The sequence below is a fragment of the Lagopus muta genome, chromosome 3 (genome assembly GCF_023343835.1).
Source record: "Lagopus muta isolate bLagMut1 chromosome 3, bLagMut1 primary, whole genome shotgun sequence".
Classification (NCBI taxonomy): Eukaryota; Metazoa; Chordata; class Aves; order Galliformes; family Phasianidae; genus Lagopus; species Lagopus muta.
In genome coordinates, this window is record NC_064435.1 from 31,026,998 (window position 1) to 31,049,190 (window position 22,193).

The 22,193-nt window shown below is 40.0% G+C and overlaps 1 protein-coding gene across 7 annotated transcripts in view; it reads left to right on the forward strand.

Annotated features, from left to right (window-relative positions):
- Nucleotides 1–5,011: 5,011 nt before the first annotated feature.
- The window catches only part of JPH1 (junctophilin 1), an 85,748-nt gene continuing 68,566 nt past the window's right edge, over nucleotides 5,012–22,193 (forward strand). For all 7 annotated transcript variants that reach the window (XM_048938637.1, XM_048938638.1, XM_048938632.1 and 4 more), the window contains exons 1-2: nucleotides 5,012–5,451; nucleotides 12,447–13,203. In XM_048938637.1, the coding sequence (XP_048794594.1) occupies nucleotides 5,073–5,451; nucleotides 12,447–13,203 (1,136 nt within the window). In that variant the 5' untranslated portion in view covers nucleotides 5,012–5,072. The remainder of the gene's footprint in view (nucleotides 5,452–12,446; nucleotides 13,204–22,193) is intronic.

Consider the following 22,193-nt stretch of genomic DNA (forward strand, 5'->3'; position numbering starts at 1 on the left):
AGAATAGAATTAAAAACACAAGCTGGTTGTTCTTCTGTATTCTTTCAGATGCGTTAGGGTGATTGTTTGTATAGATGATCTGCAAACAGTATAATAAAGTGATTCAGCTTTAAGAATGAAATAAAAATAAATCTTTTTGCTGGATTATTTTTAAGCTGGATTGGTTCCCTGATCCACATCATAGCTCACTGAAGAAACAGTTGTGCTGGCATGCGCAAGCTGGAGGGCTTGGGGGCATGAAAATATACCAAGCCAGCATCAGCCAAGACCGTTGTGTTAAAATCACAAACTTAGATTTCCTCTCTACTGGATTTTATTTGATTATAAATTCCAGGAAGGGTGATCTATTTTCATAAAGAAATAATATGAAGGGTGTAAACACACACCGTTCATCCCAATGTGAAGGGAAAAACAGTATCACAAGACAAACTTGACTAAATTGAGAGATCTTCAATGATCCTGAAACACTAGAAGGAAGTATACGCAAGTAGAAAGTAGGTCAAATTACTAAAGGAAGAATATTAGAGAACAGTGCAAGTATGCAGAGACAAAATCAGAAAGGCCAACTTGCAGAATGAGGTAAGGCTGATAAGGGGCAGGCGGAAGCCAATCAGGGAAGAGGAGGAGAAGGAGGAGGACGAAGAGGAGGAAGAGGAAGAGACTGAGGGACAAAGCTGTCTTGAGAGAGGAAAGCTTTCTGATGTGACACAGAGATAAACTGAAGTGCTAAAAGCGTTTTCACTTCAGCCTCCATTATAAGGGATGTTATCTATTTCAACCTAGGCAAAGCTCCTGACATTCATTAAAGATGATCTGAATAAAACTGCGGCAGGAGAGTACATGTTGTTTACAGTCACTAAGTAATAGTTATTAATTATTGAGGCCTGAGGGATGTATCAAATACTAAATCTGAGCCAAATCCTTTAACATTCAATACTTTAATAACTTTTATTATTAAAAATACATAACTGGAGAAAGTCCAGAGAACAGTAACAGTGACATTCTAGGAGGAAAGAAACAAAAGCTACAGACTACTTTGAAGAAAATTACTCAAGCAAGATGTGATGAGCAGCCTTCAAACATTTGTGAATTTGCTGCAAAGAGCAAAGCAATTAACTGTTTTTATTATCCCTGAGAAAGCAATAGACAGAAATCCAGCAGTGGATTGCTAGTGACAGAACTGATTTTGTAGATTTTTTCCTGCTGCCTCATTTTCTGGGTGGTATCTCAGGGTATAGCACTTTTCATCAAACCAAGAATTATAAATCAAACAGATCTGAAGGATTTTTTTTTTTTAATTTTTTTTTTTTTAAGTATAGAGTAACTAGAGCAATGCATTCTTATTTCTGTTCTGTAGACATTAAAAACAAACAGACAGATCGTGTTGACAGGAGCCAGGACCAATATTTCATTATTTTCCTATAATTTCAGAGGTAATGATAATATTTGCATGCCATATTTATCCAATCACCTAATATCTTCACACATTAAAAAAAAAATTATCATTGCAATATTGCAATACACTGTATGTTATTTGTATGGAGTGTTCTATTACTGTTAAAATCACTTGAGACAAAGATGATTAATATAAACGCTGCATTTCCTTTCTTAAAAATAAACCTCATTTTTATTTCAAATCTACATCAGTTCCTGTTCAGAGCAATGCTGAAAATAAATGTCTGTGTACAAAACATAGCCATCTTGTCTTCAAGTTATAAAAGGATTTGGTATCTTTGTTTTATAAGCTTCATTGTTAATTTTGCAAAGAAAATAATAAGTTCATATTCAGTGAGTAAGCGTAGCATCTATGGAACTAAATACTCTACTTTACTGGCTAGGTTGCAGCTGCAAGCTAGAACCAAGGCTTATCAATGCAGCTAGGGGGGTAGCTTTGTAATGCAATATTTCCTAAATAGGACAGCAATTTCTCACTTCTTTTTGGATAAAAAAAATCCTGTAGCATTATTATGCCACTATTCACAGTAACATACTCAATTTCACAGTTTGCTGAAAAAAGTGGTATGTTTCAATTAACAATTTATGTTAAAGTTATACAGAACTATATTTATAATTGTTCATTTAGACTGCAGGCGCACACACACACACACACACAGAGATCAGCACAGATGTTGTGGTTGCTCATATGGATGCCTTTTGAATTCCTACCTTGCAGCTTCTCTACCACCTCTGCTTCTTTCTGCCTCTCCTCCTGTTGTGGACTCACCCCATATAACGCGTATAGCTCATCAGTTCAGCATCCTGCTTCTGTTCTGCAAAGCACTTAAGAACATTCTTCAGAGCTTTGCTTTATTTGAGAGCAGATATTTTACAGATGTTTAATTTAAAGCTCATGTGCAGTACCACTGAAGCAAATGGGATTACTAAAGTACTTAAAGTAATTCCCTGCTGAATCAGGCTTTTAAGAGTAAGAATAAATGTGCCTAATTTTTATTCATGCATTAGATAGCTATCAGACTAATAGTTTAAACTCAGCAGTTTTGTATCTAGTTAATATTAAATTGCTAGAGTTTAATATCTTCACCTGTTGCATCTACCATCCCTGCATCAAGGACATTTCTAAATACAACCCTGCAGCACAGGTTTTGCATATATACAGTGTCCTTAGATGCTGGCATTCTGCATACAGAAATGTCATTGCTTAATGCTGTGAGTACTTAGCAATGGAAATACACAAGGTTAACTTTCTCTATACACCACAATACACTTCAGAAAAAAAGAAAAAAAAAAAGAAAAATACCCTACAACCTCAGAAATGAGACACTTGTGGCTTCTTACATTGTCAAGATGTCTGCATGACACTCAAAGTTCAGTGCAAAGCACTTCTGTCCTCAAAGCTCTCAAAATCTATCCCCCGCTGAAAACATGTTAAGAGAAGGCTGCTAGTAACAAATACATCTTGTCACCAAGCATCAACTCCAAGATAATCTCATTAAAACTAATACACCTGGAAATATAAACTACTATTCATTTAGCATCGTTTGTAAGTCACCTAAAGACCCACCAATATATTTGTGCTAACAGAAAAACATATCTAATTCCTTCCTAAAATTTCCATTGCTCACCTCTGCCCATCAAGTCTCGCTGGTTCCTATGACCTAATATTAACTCTGTGTAATTTAAATCAAGGGAGTAAATAAAAATAACTAATAGACATTTTGTGAGTGTAATGCTTCAGCATCTTCTTTGTAACATGCCACTTCTGCTCCTGCTCTGTGCCAGCTCTATCCTTGTGCGGGGGCCCAAGAATACACAGAAAGGCAACGATAAACAATCTTGGTCTTCTGGGAATTCAGGCTAAAACACAACATGGCTTTCTCTTGTGTTATAAGAAAGAAAATAGGAAATTGGGATCAATACAAGCAGAGTGAAAGCAGTAAGCTCCTTTGGGATCGCTACTGTTTCAATCTTTTCCTTGGCTGAGAAATGCAAGATATGCAGGGCATAAAACCCGATGAGCTCAGGAAAGAACCAGAGGACAAAGAATTGATCTTTTTCAGCAACACCCCCGACTTTCCAGGCTTCTGCTCCAGCACTAATAGCAGCTTTCCACAAAAGCTCCCATTGCATACAGGTCTCAGACCTCAGCTCACTATAAAGCCTTGCCTAAAGATGCAGGAAAGACTTCCTGGTGTCTGTGACAGAGATAGGAAATTCTTGCCTGGTTTTTCACATTCCACAGCTACAGATCAAAATCCCCAGGGCACATAGGGGCATTGAAACATCCCCGTATTCCCATGGACAAGACATATTTCTTCAATTTTGGCTTATTGTCTTCATATGTGTGCAAACGTGTGCACAAACACATCTATCATTTTCCAACAGAACAGTAAATCCTTTTTGGGCTTCATAGCACACACTTTCTCTGATCAAAGGAGATGATGTGGGACATGGTGCAGTGACATGTTCAGCATGCTGCTAGGAAGAGCAGGTTCTTTGGTGTGGTACGAAGCACAAAGCTTGACAATTTACTCAGTTAAAATTGAATGTTTAATATGTGCTATATTTTCCTTCAGTTTTAGTCAAAACTACTTATAGTTGGGCTGAATTTGGCATTAATTTCTGAAGCTTAGCTTCCAGCTTCTGATAGTTCATGCTCAAACATTCACATATCGAAATTCTTCATCTGCAGTTCAGTTTCTATCCTTACCAGTAATTCCTATGAACTTCTGCTAACATCATTTTGGCCGTTTCCCCACTCTTCTGTGTCCAGACAGCACAGAAGATTTGCAAGTATGATTCATGCTTTTTACAAAATCCCCATTGAAAAGGAACATTTGCTTTCAGATTTCCACCCAGTCTTGGTGTACAGCTGCAAACGTACACAAAGCCCAGACTTCAGAAGAGATGCCCTGGGACACCACCACCTTTCAGTTCCTTCTCCACTAGTTCTGTGCTCTTTTGTTTCTCCCGTCATTCACCCCTATATTTTTATCTGATTATCAAATACCTAGCAGAGGAAGACTTGGCAGCGTTTAATGCCATTCAGTCACCTGGCAGTCAGGGAGCTGGGGCACAACGTGAGGTTCTGTACCGAGTTCCCAGCGCCGTTCTTGGAAGGCGTTCATGCAGCTCTCGAGGCTTGAGTTTCTGCGGCCGTTTGCCCCTTCGGGACAGCGGGATTGGGGTGTGATTGAGGACATGGACAAAGCACAGCTCTGCACCTGCGACTTCAACTTAAAAGCAGCGTCAGAGCCCAAAGACCGATACATTTGGGTCCCACCTGTGAGCACACTACCTCACAGGCTGCAGCTACTCACAACGCCCGCAGGAGCTCAGTGCCCAAGTCCCCCCGCGGGACACCTTATGGGGGCGGCCTCCTGCGCCCGCTCTCGGGGGCGGCGGCGGCGGTCGGGGGCGGGGAGGGGCGGGTGGGGAGGAGCGGGGGGCGGGCGGCGCTCGCTGCCGCCGCCGGGCTGCGGCTGGGCTGGGCCGGGCTGGGCGCGGGCGGGCGGCGGCGGAGCGCTCGCAGTCGCGGGGAGCGGCGGGCCGGGCGGCAGGCAGGCGGGCGGGTGGGAGGCGGCGGCGGCGCCGCGCTCGCCCCGCTGCCCTGGATGACGGGCGGCCGGTTCGACTTCGACGATGGCGGTACCTACTGCGGCGGCTGGGAGGACGGCAAAGCCCATGGGCACGGCATCTGCACCGGGCCCAAGGGGCAGGGCGAGTACGCCGGCTCCTGGTCGCACGGCTTCGAGGTGGCGGGCGGCTACACCTGGCCCAGCGGCAATACCTACCTGGGCTACTGGGCGCAGGGCAAGCGGCACGGGCTGGGCGTGGAGACGAAGGGCAGGTGGATGTACCGCGGCGAGTGGTCGCACGGCTTCAAGGGGCGCTACGGCGTGCGGCAGAGCCTCAGCACGCCGGCCCGCTACGAGGGCACCTGGAGCAACGGGCTGCAGGACGGCTACGGCGTCGAGACCTACGGCGACGGAGGTGGGCGCCGGCGGGGGGCGCCCCGCGCGCGGCAGCGACGGCGGTGGGGGGCGAGAAGGGGGCGCGCCTGCGTGAGCGCGCGCTCGGCGGGGAGGGCCCGGCCCCGACTGCCACCGGGCCTTGCACCGCCGGGCCGCGGGGGCTCCTCAGTGCACGGGGCGCTACAGGTGCCCCGCGTCGCCCCGCCGGGCGTTAACGGCCGCTCCGGGGCTCGGCTGCGCGGCGCTCCCGGCTTATCGCGGTCTCCCAGCCCGGGCTAAAAGCAGTCTGCCCGCGGCTTTCCGTGGCGGGGCAGCTCCCCGCAGCGCTTGCCGGTCTCGTCGAGGGTCGGGAGGGCAAGCTCCCTGCGCCTGGAGCCTCGGAGAGGGTCGGGCTGGGATCGGGGAAAGGCTGTTCACCAGAGGGTGGTGGGCTGGAACAGGATGCCCAGGGCAGTGACCGCGGCCGGAGCTCAAGGGGCGCTTGGAAGTGAGGCTTGAACTGTTTGTGCTGTGAGGAGACGGGAGTTGGACTCAGTGATCCGTGTGGGACCCTTCCAAGTTGGGGTGTGCTGTGATTCTGTGACTCTCTCACCACTGTTTCCGTGGTAAAATACTGTAAACTTAAGAAAGATCCTCATTCCATGTTGCTGTGCTCCCTCGCTTCACTGATAACATATGCTGGTTTACATTCATAAACTCAACTGCAGTGAAGTGGATACTGAACGTGCATGACATGAGTGAAACTTAGCTGCACCTCCATTCAATGACTTGCACTGCATTCAAATGCAGTTGCAGTTTCAAACACATGGAAGCTGGACGGGTGATGGATGAAACCAGTCCATGCCTCACCCCCTCGCTCACCGTAGGAAGACAGATGCATGCGGTAGGGCTGGACACCCCACACCTATTTTAGCAGTGCTTTTCAAGCTCAGGCTTAGTGGGGTCACTCAGGACTCAGCTGACTTGATGGGTTAGTTCCACCTCATCCTACCATGCCTGCATCATTTCACATGTTGTGTGGAGAAGTAATCCCAGTGTTTTTAAATTAGCTTTCTGCTGCTGTAATGTTATTGACATCGGTGGAAGTGCCACCTCACCTGTGTGGAGTTGCTCTTAAGCTTGATCTAGTGGTGGCATCCCTGCCCATGGCATGGGAGTTGGAACTGAGTGATCTTTAAGGTCCCTTCCAACCAGTGCCATTTTGTGATTGATTTGTCCCATTGTAAATGAAAGAGCTGATCTCAGTTTTAGGATTAGCGGTGTGCTATTTTTTAAGGAAGCGCTGCTTGCTGCAATGCTGTGCAGGCTGCATGTATAACGTGCAAGAAATAGAACTTAACAAAATTAGTGGTAACTTGTAACTTTGTAATGATGGGATTAAAGGACCAGCCTGTGTATCAGATCTGTTGAATGATGCTGCTGCTGGTTTCTTTAGGGAGTTCTGTTAAGAGATTTGTGATAGAACTGTAGAAATAGCATCACAGAATGGGTGATTTTGTATTATGCGGAAGAGGTGTTTACAGATGGAATACTTTCCCCTTCTGCTCTTTCTGAAATACAGAGTGTAGTGAATTGGGTGAGATTCATTTCCATGAGAAAATGCAGTGCTATGTTTTCTGTACCCTGAACTCTTCTAATCCCCTTGATTGTGCATTTTTATAATTACGTGGAAAAGTTTTCTGATGTGGAAAGCTCTGATGATCACTCTCAGCGTGGCTGTTGTCTTGAGGATTTAAAAGCCTAACCAAACCACATAGATAAATTTTCAGTTTCACTTTCATCACACAATACATTTTGAATTTTGTTCAGATTTATTTTGTCTCGTAACTCAGAAGCTGAATTCTTAGTGGCCATAGTTTTGTTTGATTGTTGTTTTTTGTTTTTTCTTGTCCAGAAAAGTAAATTGCTACTGCATTTCACAAACCAAAGTTCCTTGTATCTCCATCTTTAGACTTCTTGTGGATACTTTTTATTTCAGTATAATACTGATAATTCAGTGGTAAATTCTGTAAATTTTTTGGCTTTAAACTAACAGGAAACCCTTTGTCTGCAACAGCACTTGGAATGTACAGCTTCCTTTGTAAATTATTTATTTTTATTAACTAAAATCTGCTGGTAAGGTCCCAGTCTTTTAGACATTTCAATTCATGCGGACAGAAGATGTGAATCCCATTGATTTTAATGGAAGCATTTGTGAATGAAGCCAGGCGATATGTCAGATGATTGCAGATGGATCTTTGTGTTCATGCTCTGGGTACAATGGCTGTAGTTGCACACTAGAAGAATGTCTGAAATGCTTTTACAAGGCAGCCAGATTTACATATGTGTCTTTAATATGCTGTGAAATAATCACAGGAAAGCTGTTTCTTAATTCTGACCTGAGAATACTGGAAAATAGTGGGTTTTACTATGCAAATTGCCATTTTGCTTTAAAAATCACTAAAATAGAGGCCTTTTTACTGTTGTGGGTTTTCTTTTGCTGTTGTTGTTTTGGTTATATGATATTTCTGATTGCTTTGATGATATTAGTAATTGAATTTGAGGAAGAGAAAAGGAACATAAACACCAGTGGCAGTCCTCAGTGTTTCTGCACACACCGCTTTGCACGTTGTCAGTAGTATAGATCGTGCCTTGTCTGAATGCAGTGAAGTTGTCACTCCAATGAGTCTTTGAGAAAAACACAGTGAATTATACGTAGATCATGGTCCTCTGTTCATTGTACATGCCTATGCTTGGCTTTCAAGTGACCTTTCAGGTTGTACCCTACAATGATCTGGACTTCCATGCCTCCTCTAGGCTGCCTTGATTTCCTTGGATCCGTGTGAATCCACCTGCCTACCTGCGGATTGTTTACTGAGGGATTGCAGCCTAATTTGCTGCTTCAGTATGTGTAAGTTAGTTAGCACCTTATGATCCTGCCAGCAGTAGCAGTAACGGGAGTACTGCTGTAAGAACATGTGTTGTTCATCTGTGGACATAAGTGGCAAATGCATGTGAAGAAAAGGCCATCAGCGGTGCATGCATTCATTGATTTCTAAGCAGTCGGCTTTCTAGGTGTTTGTTTATCTAACGTTTGAGTCCAGAGAGCATGTAAGAACATTGAGATGGCAACTAAATTGTTAAACCACAGAAGATGAATGTAAAGGTTATGAGTAGGTCAAGCAGTTCCTGGTGCGGTGGCCTCCATGCTTTTTTACAGCACAGTTTTACATTTGAGCCACAAGTAGGCAATGACATTTACAGCTCTGAGATACAGTTGGGAGTCTGGGGAAGTGTAGCACGATGTAGCTCTGAAGAGACAGGTTATGACATTCTACCTTACAGCAGTTTGCCAAGCAAAAACAGAATTTAAAAGTACACTTTCTGTTAGTTCTTGGGCTGAAAATATGAACATCTGCTCAGGGGCACCACGGTCAGTAGAAGCTGTTGCTGAATGGTTGGTTTTTTTTGTTACAACAAGCCTGGCTTTTAGGAAGTAAAGTTCTTGTTTTATTGTCAAAAACAGTTTTAAATTAGCTCCATAATCACAGTGGTAATTAAAAAGTTGACCCTCAGTGAAACTGCTATAGACAGTGCATTATAATATATGATAAAACAAGAAATGATGTGTTGATATTGTCATTCATATGTGTCTGTGTATAGAGCTAAGTAGATACCATGTTTCTATCTTTATTCATAAGAAGAGCTGTTTTATCATCTTGTACTGTATGCTGTAGCATTTTATTATATTGCAGTATTAACATACCAGATACCTTGATTGTTTAAAGATGTCTATAATTTCTTCTGATGAAGCAGATGAGGCAGTTATGGTCTGATATGATAAATCACGGTACTTAAGTCTCCATTCTAGGAAGTTTTTCCACACAGAGGGTGGTGACGCACTGGAACAGGTTGCCCAAGGAGGTTGTGGATGCCCCATCCCTGGAGGCATTCAAGGCAAGGCTGGATGTGGCTCTGGGTCACATGCACATAGCAGGGGGCTTGAAACTAGGTGATCACTGTGGTGCTTTTCAACCCAGGCCATTCTATGATTCTACAGGTCTGTTGCATCTGTATTCTGTAAACTGCCCTCCATGTGCCATTAAAATATCTTTCCTTTAACACTTAAGTTAAAAAAATCAAAGAAAACATCAGCTTTCTAGCACTAGTATTGAACCTTTTCTCTTACAAATTTCTAATATTAGAAAATATCCTTGTTGCTTGCAAGACTGCATAAAATTCCAACTAAATCTCTTCCAAGAGCCAGTTCACTATGAATCTTTCATTGCCTCATTTGCTCTTTTCTCTTTAGAAGAAACTGGCATTGATTTTATTGGCCTAGTAGAAAGAAAAATCTGACAAGTAAACAGCAGCACATCAATTGTCCTCATTTTAATACCCTTTTGGGCAACAGTAACCACTTCTGTCTATAGAGCAGGGAAAAATGTGAATCATAATTTGATTAACTATTTTTGAGCTTTTTTTTTTTTTTTTTAGGTCAAAATATTAGTAAGAAAAAATGGCAAAGGCAGGCCATTTGTACTTTTATAAAATTCTGTGCTGGAAGGGATTGTTTCTGCTTTGAGTCAGACACTCAAATAGCAACGTGGAGAGCCACAGTTACACTGCTGTAATGTAATTCTGGGATATAATCACAATTAGAATTGGATTTATTATTTTCAAATGAAATTAACGAACTGATGCAGAATATCAGATTGTTGCATGTAGCAGTGCAGTGTACTTTGCCAGATTCTTCAGCATGTCATTATGATTCTAGGGCTTTTCCAGTTATAATTGAGGACAAAATGTAGTCATTTATGCCCATAAAATATTAATATATCTCTGTGAAATGTCTGTTTAATTAAGAAAAAAACTACCATATGACCATTTTTTTTTGCAGTATTTTCAGGATATGTCAGATTGCTGTTTTGCGCTCATGTCTCTATTTGTTCTTTTCCATATGCTGAGTTTTTTAAAATAATCATGTTTCTAGATTCAGCACCCTTACAAGCAATACAGCAGTAGGTATCCAGGATACAGAGAATGAGAAAGAAACGAAGAAGGTTGTTGGTTTATGTCAGCAGCCATCTGTTAAAACAAAAACCTTCCACTTAGTAGAATTTTTTTACCAACACAAAATAGTTATGTTGTCAAACCTATTTAGTATTATATAAGAAAGAAATCTCACGAACGTGATTGCATGTTAACATTGAAATGCAGCTTAGCTGAAGAGGTAATACAGTAAAACAGTAATCGATAGATAATTGACACCAGCACAGCAAAATACCATGCTTGTACAAAGGAGATTGAATATCAAAGCAACTGAATCTTTGGGCTGCATCTGAAACTCTGGGTATTTCACAAATATGTTTACAAAACTTTATTCAGTCATGGCATTTGACATTTGATCTTTAGTTCTCTGAATAATCATTTTTAATATGTACTCAGTTGAAGCAGAATAAGCTCAAAGATATTTTAGGGAGAGCTTATTCATACTTCTGTATGAATATTCAGAGTCAAAATAGCTTTTAAAAGAAATAGTAGTAGGTGGATGAGAAACCTCTTTTTTGTGTGTGTGTCTCTTAAAGAAGTTTCATAGGGATTACAGTGAAATGATCTTAGAAAGCAAGTTATCTTCTGTTTGCCAGGAGTGGGGCACCTCACACCTTCCTTTGGCTTTCAGAGCCTAGACATGGGAGTGTGTGTCTTATCAAAATGAAAATGCTTTTTGACAATACAAGAAATAAAATAGTCTGAAACAGTAATCTGGTGATAATGCTGTTTCTTGGCTCAGATGCAGCTTTGCATGTACACAGATAAGCATGTCTTCTCATATCAAATACCGTGTTGCTCTTCTTTGTACTGCTTTTTGAAAAAACACTCAAAAATAATTATGGTCACAGTATAAACAATGGAATGTAGTTATAGATAGGGTGGTGTGTCATACTCTGTTTATTACTGTCTTGTCTTCTGTATGTACTGCAGCAAAAATGGAAGGCAAAAAAAGCAGAAAAGCCTTCACATTTCTGATTTCTGTCACAACACACTGCAGAATGTAAATAGAAAAATAATCTGACTGTATTTTTATGTCACAGCAGCCTTTCATATTTTTGATGACTGTCAAATAGCTGGAATATTTTTTTTTTATCTTTAAACCCAAGTTCAGCTACTTCTCAAGCAAAGGACCTACTCTTCTGGGAATTACTCAACAGATGAGATGGCAGTGAAGGTAGTCTGCTGCTTTCCTGTGACTCCTTCTTCAGAAAGGGTAGCTAGAGTGAAGTGTAGCTCGCTTTATACTGCCAATATTTTAGGTAGCTAGTGTACTTTGTTTATGATATTGAGTAAACAAAAAAATGTTCATAAAAAGCAGTATATACAGGGGTTTTGTTTGTAGTGTTTTATCATTTTCTTCCATTCAAGTACATTCAAAATCTTTTTAAAACATTTGATTGACTGCTTCGTAACAGCAGTCTTCAGGTGGGCCATGGGATCAAGACAGTTTCGTCTTAGTAGGTTGTTGAGTATGTCATGACAGGGAGAGGTCTGCAGTTGTCTTTAAAAAACAGGATGTTTACTCATCCCACTAGCTCTCCTTGTGAGCAGCTGGAGGCAAGAGCCCAAGTGCTCCACTTCCTCCCTGCTTTCTTTCCCTCCACCCTTCTCTCTCTTCCTCGTTGTTCCCTTTAAAAAACATTGAGGGAGTTCTGCCTTTCAGATTTCTTTTGAAGTTTCTTCCATGGGTAGAACTGCTCAAAAAAACACTTACGATGATAGCTACTGTGTTTTAGTTGTCAAAATAAGCTACTGCAGCTTGGAAAGCCAGGGCTTTGTTAAGGGGAAAAAATGATTTATGAAAAAACAAATAACAAAAAGTATGTAATTTATGTAGTCTCATGTGCTGTACTTTTTTTCTTCTGTTTCTAGTTTCCTAAAGCAGACTTATCAGCACAGTGTTGCCAATAGCATATTGAATGTAGACTAGTAGGTCTTCTACAACTTTCTAAATTTAATTTCTGCTAATTACTTTAAAAGGTACATACCAGGGACAATGGACAGGAGGAATGCGACATGGATATGGTGTACGTCAGAGTGTACCCTATGGCATGGCAACTGTGATCCGTTCACCTCTACGAACATCTCTAGCTTCACTTCGAAGTGAACAGAGCAATGGCACCGTTCTGCATGACATCACTGCAGACAGTCCGGCTGGAACAAGAGGAGGTTTTGTGCTCAATTTTCACAGTGAAGCAGAAGCCATGGGAATTAAGAAAAAAGGAGGCTTATTCAGAAGAGGATCCCTCCTTGGTAGTATAAAACTTAGAAAATCTGAATCTAGATCCTCAATATCTAGCAAACGGAGCTCTGTCAGGAGTGATGCTGCTATGAGCAGAATTAGTTCCAGTGATGCCAACTCTACCATTAGTTTTGGAGATGGTGACTGTGATTATTGTCCTGTGGAAGACCACGTTGATGCCACCACAACAGAAAGCTATATGGGTGAATGGAAGAATGACAAGCGCAGTGGTTTTGGTGTTAGTGAGCGTTCAAATGGCATGAAATATGAAGGAGAATGGTTAAATAACAGGAGGCACGGATATGGATGTACCATGTTTCCAGATGGCACCAAAGAAGAAGGAAAATATAAAAATAATGTTTTGGTTCGTGGAATAAGAAAGCAACTTATACCAATACGCAACACAAAAACTAGAGAAAAAGTGGATAGAGCAATAGAGGGTGCACAGCGAGCGGCTGCCATGGCTAGAACGAAAGTGGAAATTGCAACTTCAAGGTATGTTACTGCTAAATATATTTGTTTGTCATTGACTTCTTGGGGGAAAAAATCTTATAGTAAGTGAGCTCTTACTGTTGACAAAGTATTCAAAAGTGCAAGTGTTTAAATGTTGTCTTTCACTTTCAAATGTGTATCTAATTGGCTTTACTTAAATTAGACATATGAAACTTAAAACCTCAACTTATTAGACTGAAGTTACTCATATATGTTCCGTAATATAAAAGTAGATTTCCAGGCTCATACATTTCTGCCTTAAGTCAAGAGCTGCTGCAGTATGTCCTTACTGCATGGAACATAAAACTGCTGAGGAAATGTATGGAATTATGTGGGGAATGTGAAGTGACAAAGGTATATCTTCCTATAAGCAATTATGCTTATTGTGTTGATAATTTTTTGGGAATCAACTGATACTCTAAAATGGCACATTTTCCCCTGGGGATCTTAACATGCGAGTATTTATCTGAGGGAGTGAGGGAACGAACAGTGTGATAATAATGGTTGAGGCTCTTGTGCTTAGAGGCTGCAGTTTCAGTTGCCAGAAGAGTGTCTGCTGAAAAGAATGTTTGTATGAGGTTTCGTTATCTTTGAAGTATTGCTCTCCTGCAGTCTGAATTCATCAGGCTTTTGTGACCACCTCTTCAAATAGCAGTGGGCTTCTCCCCACCATCAAGTGTTTGAGGTGGAAGGGAAAAGTGAAAGAGTATGACTAGGAGTAATAGGGGAAAATGTCACTTCTGCTTTGGGCTCCTAACCAACAACCAAACAGAGTTGTCTGAAATGGAGTTGTTATAAATTAGATCAGTCTAGACAATGTTAATAGGTTTTAGTATAAAGACTGAGGGCTCTTTAAAAAGCTATTTAATTTTTAATGCCTTCAGATAAGTTTCTGTGGCAGTTTCTCTTTTTGGTTTTAGTCTGTTTCCTCAGGCAGGCTTTTCTTGAAATATGCTGTGGACCAAAAAAAGAACCCAGAAATGTGCATGAAAGAAAATCTTCCTGCTATTTTAGAAAGAGGCTGTCACGTTACACTTACAGCTGAACAACTGATTCCTGATTTAGTATGGTCAGTAGTGTATGTTCAGTGACTCTCCTTTTTCTGGCCGTTGTCAAGAATACAGAAAGGAGTGAAAACTACATACATGGGAAGGGTGAAATACATGGATGGCTCATAGCAAAAAGTAGTTGAGACATAAATATGAGGAATTTAGTGTACTGTTCAAGAGGCTTTATGAGCACTGGGCACCAAAGTAACTAGAGGGTAGCATATATTCTACTGCTTCTATAAATACATGTAAGGCATTATATGACAGCATATCACATTAGTGAAGCCGAGCTGTAATAGCTAGCTTTAAGAAGTTCCTGGATCCAATTCATGTTTTGTCAATACGTAAGCCTTAGCTCTCAAAAATGAGTGACAGAATGTGTGGATAGGGTAATCACTGCTTGGAGTCAATATAAAGATGTTAAAAAAAGCTATGGTCTGAGATCCTTAAGTTACAAGGTGCAGTGTATACACTTCCTCCTTAAGAAGAGATATGTCTCTGAAGTGTTTTGTTGCCTGTCCTCCTTCTCTGCTGCTTCTTTGGAGCTATCCATGAAAATAGTGTTTATTTCTTGAAAAGAAGTTCTTAGAAGTGGGACAGTGGAAGTCATCTGTAGTAGTGCACCTGTGACCATGGGCTACTCCTTTGGTTTTTCAGTTGAGAATCTGTCAGACACAGTCCCATGTTGTACCTGCAACCTTGATGTCAGCACAGGTGAAGTTTCTTCTTTTTCAGCAGCCCTTGCACTGACTGTACTGGCAAGGAGCCAAAGGCAAAGAGGCCTGACACCTAATCAGACAACATCAACGATAAATATTACATAAACTTCTCTTGCGAGTGCATATGAGGTTCATGCGGTAGGGAAAACATGATGCTTCCCATCTCTCAAGTTTTCAGAATTCCTTTTAGGATCAACAACTGGGAGTAAGTCCATGGCATTATGTGAAGTAAGGGACTGTCATGCTGGCAGAGTCCATTATACTGACTATCCAAGAGTCAGATCATCTAGAATAGTTCCTAGAAGAGCATTCCAGACTGACTGGATTAGTACTGTTTCAGGATGAAAGAACTTGCTTCTATCGTTTGGAAACTTGAGGTTCACTACTGATTTGTGACTGCTAGTTTACTAGACTGATAAATGTTGCTGTCTAGTTGATAAAAATAAAATACCTTTGATTTACAGTGAGATTATCCTATTACTGATGCAGAATATTGCCCCTGGGAAATTTCTGCTAACATAACTTCTGCAAAATCTCACTGTGCTGAAAGCATAGTGATAGGAACTGAGCAATTATTTTCCTAACCTTAGGTGAGGAGAGATTGGGAAGAGTCTGAGAGACTTCAGCTGCACCTGCCTCTCAGATACTAGTATTTCTGCAGTGTCTTAGATGAATGGCTGTCGTCTGTTTCCTAATGATCAGTATTATGGATTGAGGGGAGAGGGAGAAATCCAGGAGTGCTTCTTTTTCATTTCTCTGACATATAATACAGATACAGAAGTGTTTCTGCCCATATGGCCTTTAAAACTTTCTGTGTGTATAACCTAACTGATGGATGTCAACACACACACACGCACACGGTTTTCTATTCCAAACAGCTAGAAACCCTGGCTCACTATAGTCAGACACCTTCCTTTCCGGCTGTGTGCTCTTGCTCTTGTACTGTTCATTCCCTAAATGTTTGCTGAGCTAAAGGAAACCAGACTCCATTCTCCTCTTCATAGTTCCCTGCTGATTGTGCCAGGTTTGGCTGATAGTTTGACCTGTTGCAGATGTCCACACCATCATCAGCAAGACCAGCCACTGTTTTGCTTTATATTCTTGATGTCCTTTTATATCTAAAAGTCCTTAATAATCTGTGTAGTCACCCTTTATCTATCATGACAGTTTGGTGTATGAAGATCTAAAAGTTGGATTAAATGTAGCTTTCCTGAGCCTGAATTTACATGGCTCTCTTGACTCATCCTTTGGGGTTTTGAGGTATCTGTACCGAAGTGTTTAGTTACAGCAGCATTATTTCTCTAAAGATGGAAGAGGAAGCTTTATAAAAATGTGCAGTGTATGGAAAAGTGGTGTATGAAGGAAATAGTTACTAGCCTCTGCTACACAGATCTCTACCCAAAACGGATTATATGGTAGCAACAATAGCAGTATTTTTAGAGTGATAGTGCAGCCTGGGAGTTCAGTTTGTACATTATAGTTTTCCTAACTATATTTAAGACAAAATATTAAGGTATAAAAACAAAAATCCTAGATTTTGAGGGATTAAGGAAGTATGTTAGATATTTGTTCCTCTTAAGATATTAGAAGGTCTTTTTTCTTCTTCTTCTTTTTTTTTTTTTTTTTTTCTTTTTTAAGTGATTATGAGCAGTAATTAGATCAAATTCATCTTTAGCACCAATTTGTGCTGAAAGTGGTCAGGTTTACTTTAGATACATTTTGAGGGCTTGGTCTCTAAAAGGGGATGCTCCCTTCCAGAAACTGTTAATGAATTCTATTTTTCTGTCTATTTCAAGCATATGTGAAATGCATTTAAAAAAAAAAAAAAAAAAAAAGCTAGGATGTATACTTTATCTTTTGGATGATATTAAAAATCCCCAAAAGTCCACCAAAGCAAGAGTGAAACAGAAATTTAATATCAGATACTTCTCACCATAGGGATTTTGAACTTCGTTTTTATTCCTGTTATTTCTTACTTATAAGAGGTAAGCCTTGGCAGGTTCACTATGAAAGACTGGATTTTCATTATGTTTTACTTTTGCTTACTGGAATTATATTAGAACACTTATAGTATGAAAATGCCTGAAGTCCTCCTTGGAAGAGCAGTTTAGCTCTTCCAAAGTTTGATTAACTTTGCCTCTATCACTACTTATAATAGTATAAACTGTAGCAATTTAGGAATTTGGGAGTTGAATATAAACCTGCATTCTCATACTGAGTATCTCTGGGTGTTTTTAAATGTATGAATACTGTAAGTGAATATGTAGCACTGGAAGCAGAAAGAATGATGTTTGTTTATATGCAGTCTTTCCTACACTGGATTCTTTCTAGGAAAGTCAATATTACAGGTTCAGAAGTGAGAGCTCAGAGCCAGTCTTTTCTCCCTTCAGATCGTTCCTAGCTAACACTCAACTAGAAATTCTCCTTTTAGCATTGTCTCTCTGGAGGAAAAGGAACTTTGCAAGTACATAAGAAAGAAAAGATAAAAAGACAGTTAAAGAAATAGGCGTTGAATGATAGTGATAATGGAGAGAAAGGAAAAAAAGAAATCAAAAGAAATAAAATGTTTCCTTGTTGATCTTTTCCTTGTACTCCATTGATCTTTCAGCTCATAAAACCAACAGCCAAAAGAATTAAGTAAAGTATGTATACTTTATTCTGCTTTCCATGGAAACAAACACTTCTAAAAGTCTTTCACAATTTTGACATAAGTTAATAACTTGTATTGTGACAATTTGCTGCAAGACCTTTTGCCCACCTGAAGAGTTACATTGTTACATTTGTTGCATAAGCACCTGCGGTTTCAGTCTGGCATAATGGTGCCTTTGTGTTAGGCACAGTACAAACAAATCACCCTGAAAAGACCTTACAGTCTGGGAAAATGGCTGTGTCCACCAAATGGAAAAAAGCTGGCACATCTGTGAAAGGGCCTGAGATCAAGATAGCAGTAAAATTAATCTGTGCAGCTAATAATATAGAGCAATTTCTCCTTGTTAATGAGCTGTGTATGCTTAGATAGCCTTACTTTGCAAGCATCCAGTCAGGGATCACTTCTAAGGGGAGATTAAGCAGTGCCTTTTCTGCAGTGATTTCTTTCTCGCAGCAGCTTTTTCATACTACTCAATGTTATTTTTCACATGTTTGAGTCCAAATCCACAGATGGTATGGCTTAGGTACAGCCTGTATATTGCTGTATAAAGTACTGAAACTCTGGGTCTGACTCTGTGCTGTGGGCAGCCAGCTTTGTGTTGTGGGGCTGTTGCTGAGCAGCATCAGCCGGGTGGGAGGGCTGGCCTGTGAGCTGCAACCCAGCACAGAGTGCTTTTGGATTCAGTTATGCATGGGGTTACAGTGGCCTTCTGGAGCTCGTAGCTGTCTTGTGACATTTTCAGTGCTGAGGATAATTTAGAGAGCCTGTCCTGGCACTGCACCAGCCAGGCCTGGGCCTGGCAGCTTAGCACTGGCTTAAAGATTGGGCTGTGCCTGCTGTGAACCACGCTGCTCACTTATCTGCCCCAGAACACAGCGGTGGCAGTAGAGCAGCACTTATCTTTCTCATAACCTCAATTCTGAGTAAGTTTTGGTATGCTGTGCTGCATGTGATGGATTTATTTGAAGGAATTTCTCGGTAGCTGGTTCCTTCATAGTGTTTGTTGCCTTGCTCTGGCCACTGCTCTCAGATTGACCTTGACAGACTGATTTTCAGGAAGAACTACGGTTAGGTGTGTTGAGTCCTACAGCTTGTGTTCACACTAGATTGCAGCTTCCAGTACTCCCAACCAGTGCTGAAAAAAATGTGCACTGCCTCCAGCTTTCTGTGGTGGGTTTGGCCAATTCTACCAAGCTTGCTTTACCCAAGAAGCTGAAGGGGACACTTGTAAGACTATTGCCCTGCACATCTTTGAGATGCTTTACTTAGTGTGGCTGAAATAAGAGCATTGTGTTGAGGCACAGGATCCAACAAATACCGAATATTTTTGTATAAGACTGCTTGCTTTAGTATTAAGTTGATCAGTTTCAAAACAAATTAGTTTTAATTACTTTACTACACAGTATATTTATTACTTTACTACACAGTATATTTGAATGTAACAAAATGCTGTGCAACAAAGTGAATTCTGTGTAACAAAATGAATGCAAAAAAAAAAAAACCTTAAGCGTTCAATTACCATGGATGGTAATTTTTGTGTTAATACTGCATCCTGTAGAGGAAACTATGTGCTCCTTGGATCCCCTGAGTTACACCACTTACTTCAGTGGGGCGCATTTTTACTCAAATTTCAGAAACAACTCACTGGTAAAAGTTTAGTTTTGTAGTTTTGGACCATTTCTCCATTATTTGCTGTGGTATGAATAATGATGTTTTTGAAATAACAAATTGTATAAACTTCTTTATACAGATTTGCTTTCTTAATACTTAACGCAGTAAGATTTCATGGCTGAAAATTTATAAAATTACTGTGCTAACACTCAGCTAGAAATTTTAAAAAGCCTCAAGTGTTCGAATTTTTTTTTTTTTTAATTGAAGTGCCTAAATCAAAATGCACTTATTTACAGCCAAAAGTTTGAATATCAAAAGAAAAAAATGAAAGGCCTGCACTGATTCTAGAGTGAATGCAAACAAGCATTTTGTAATACCTTCAGGAACAGTTCTGTAACAGCAAGTGAAGGGCAGTCAGTTCTGGGGTGTGATTGGTCTCGCTATGAGTTTGTACTAGACAAAGATTTTGTTTCCCCACAGTTACTTTTCTAACTTGCTTAAAATCTAGAGGTTGGTAGTTTAAGATTGAAAGTGTTCTCTGCTTTGAATAAGCGGACACTGCACTATTGCTTAAACGAAGCATGAAAGGAAAAGTTCTGTGTCTGTTTATTTTTAGAATATATAAACTTCTAAAAATGCTTCTTTGTTCAGGTGGATAAGGATTTTTTGCTCATTTTCCAGAATACTTGGTTTTGCAGCTGAATCGTTACAGTGGTAGTCTAGCAGATGTATATAAAAACACAGTGATTTTTGTGTGGTATTGAGACATTGTAGTAAAAGACTTTTTTTTTTTTTTTTTTTTTTGGTGGACAAAGAATTAGATGAGTTGTTACTGTGATTCTTGTCGGTTACACAGCATCTCAGTTTTGATCTGTATTACCACGGTTGTTCAAAAGCTAAGCCTTCAACAGCATCTGTCTCCGTTGTCTTTCAGGGGAATTTCTATGATGGAAAGAAATCTCCATTTAAAATATAAAATCTGGTATGGTTTGTAGTGTTCAGTCACATGTGAACCACAGTGTAAAGCCACGTGATTCATTGTATGTTATTAAGGCATATTCAGAAACAAAAGTATTTTGTATCTTCACTAGTCTAGCTATATGCATAAGGCTAGCACTATATGCATAGTGCTAGTGGAAGCTTCAGAAATTTACTTGATGTTTTGATCTGACTAAACCGACTAATACAGACATTTCTCAACTTCTCTCTTCAAAGAAATAAGGAAATTTGCGTTTTTTTAGCTGTAACATGTAGAATGTTTTTCAGTTAACAACAACAAAGGTCATTTAAATGATGTAGTTTGTGCCTTTTGTATTGACCTCATAGAATATCTTCCAAATAATAACTGATTAATTTCATGAAAACTGGCATCGTTCATTGAGTGATGCTGTTTTCTTGAATACTAATTTATCATTGTTACGTAGTATAACTTCTGTTCATTTTTTTCTAGCGATTAATACTGTACTAATGCATGCAGCAAACATTGGTATACTCTTCCATATAGTGATTTACCTTCTTTTGACTACTTCATTATTATTCTCCTCTTTTATTACAATTTGCTGATACTGTTATGTTTTCTGCTTCCTCATTATTCTGTGGTTCTCTGCTTTCAAGTCCAACGTGGCAGAGTTGATTTCCAGTAGCTAGCATTTGGAAGTAGATTTCTCCTGTACGGGCTTGTGTTCCCTCAAAACCATTTAAATTTATATAATCTCCAACAAACAGTTGACTGTTCTTGCCATTCCCCTTTGTTACTTCCCCAGTTCTGTATAGATGAAGCATCCCAAGATTACATCATTGCTGAGCTCACCACAAATCTTACCGCTTTATGTATGAGGGGGTACTGTTCTGCCTCACGCTTCACTCTTACAATTAAATTGAACTTCATTTGTCTTTTGAGACTGATCTGCAAGTTTTCCATTGTATAATGTTGCCATTCACAGATTTTGTTGTTCTGCTGACATATTTTTCCTGGATGTTTCATGTATGCAAGGGGTTCTCAACTCAAGGCCCTGTGCCTATCCAGTGGCCAGCTTTCTCATTGCTTAAAACAGCGATTTAGGCTTGTATGTATTATATTCTGTTTTTTAACTATTCTTTTATTTTTTCCTTTATTCCTCCATGTAGGCTTCAGACAGTTTCTGATAAAGAAATTGCTATATTTTGGTCCTGCTACCTTAAAAACAAAGATTGATTGAAAGTGATGGTATTACTACATTAGGAATTTTTTTATGTTGCTAATACAAAACCAGTTAAATAGGAGTTCTCCGTCTTGTCTTCTAGAAGTTTAAAACGAAAGATGTATATTTCTCTTTTATCCCCCTGAGTCTGGTGGACTGACATTTAGGCTTATTTACTTCTCATACTACTACAGTGTAGCACCTCCACTCTCATCCGTTTGCTGACATATGTAAGATGAGGGAGAGAATGTTTTTTGCTGCTGCTTTTACCTCACTTTCAGATTTTGGGGTGATTCATTACAAACATCTTCTCTTTCTCTGAATTTTTAAGCCATTTCAGAAGAAAAAAGTATTGGATTATGTCAGTCTTAAAGCTATGCTGGACTTAAAATGCAAATGTGGAAAGCGGCAAGACTTAAAGATGTCCTCTGGTAAATTAGCAGTCTTTTGGCCAATGTGGACGTGCTTCATAGTAGCTTATTTTGAGCTTAGGTTGTATGGCTGTCACTGTTAGAAGCTTTGCAGGAGAAGTAAAATTAATAAATCTTAGTTATCACAAAAGGTGCAATAACTTCATAGGAACTGACTCTGTAAATTCAACGCAAGCTTACTTTTTAAGCTTCCTTACTAGAATTTATGGTACCAATTATATAAGCATCTTAGGAATATCTTGAAGACGAAGTACATACTGCCTAGCAATAAGATTAAAAAATGTATTTCAGGCATACTAAAGAAGCCAAAATTTGATAGTGTGGGTAACAAGATGCCAGCTGTCAGAATGCTT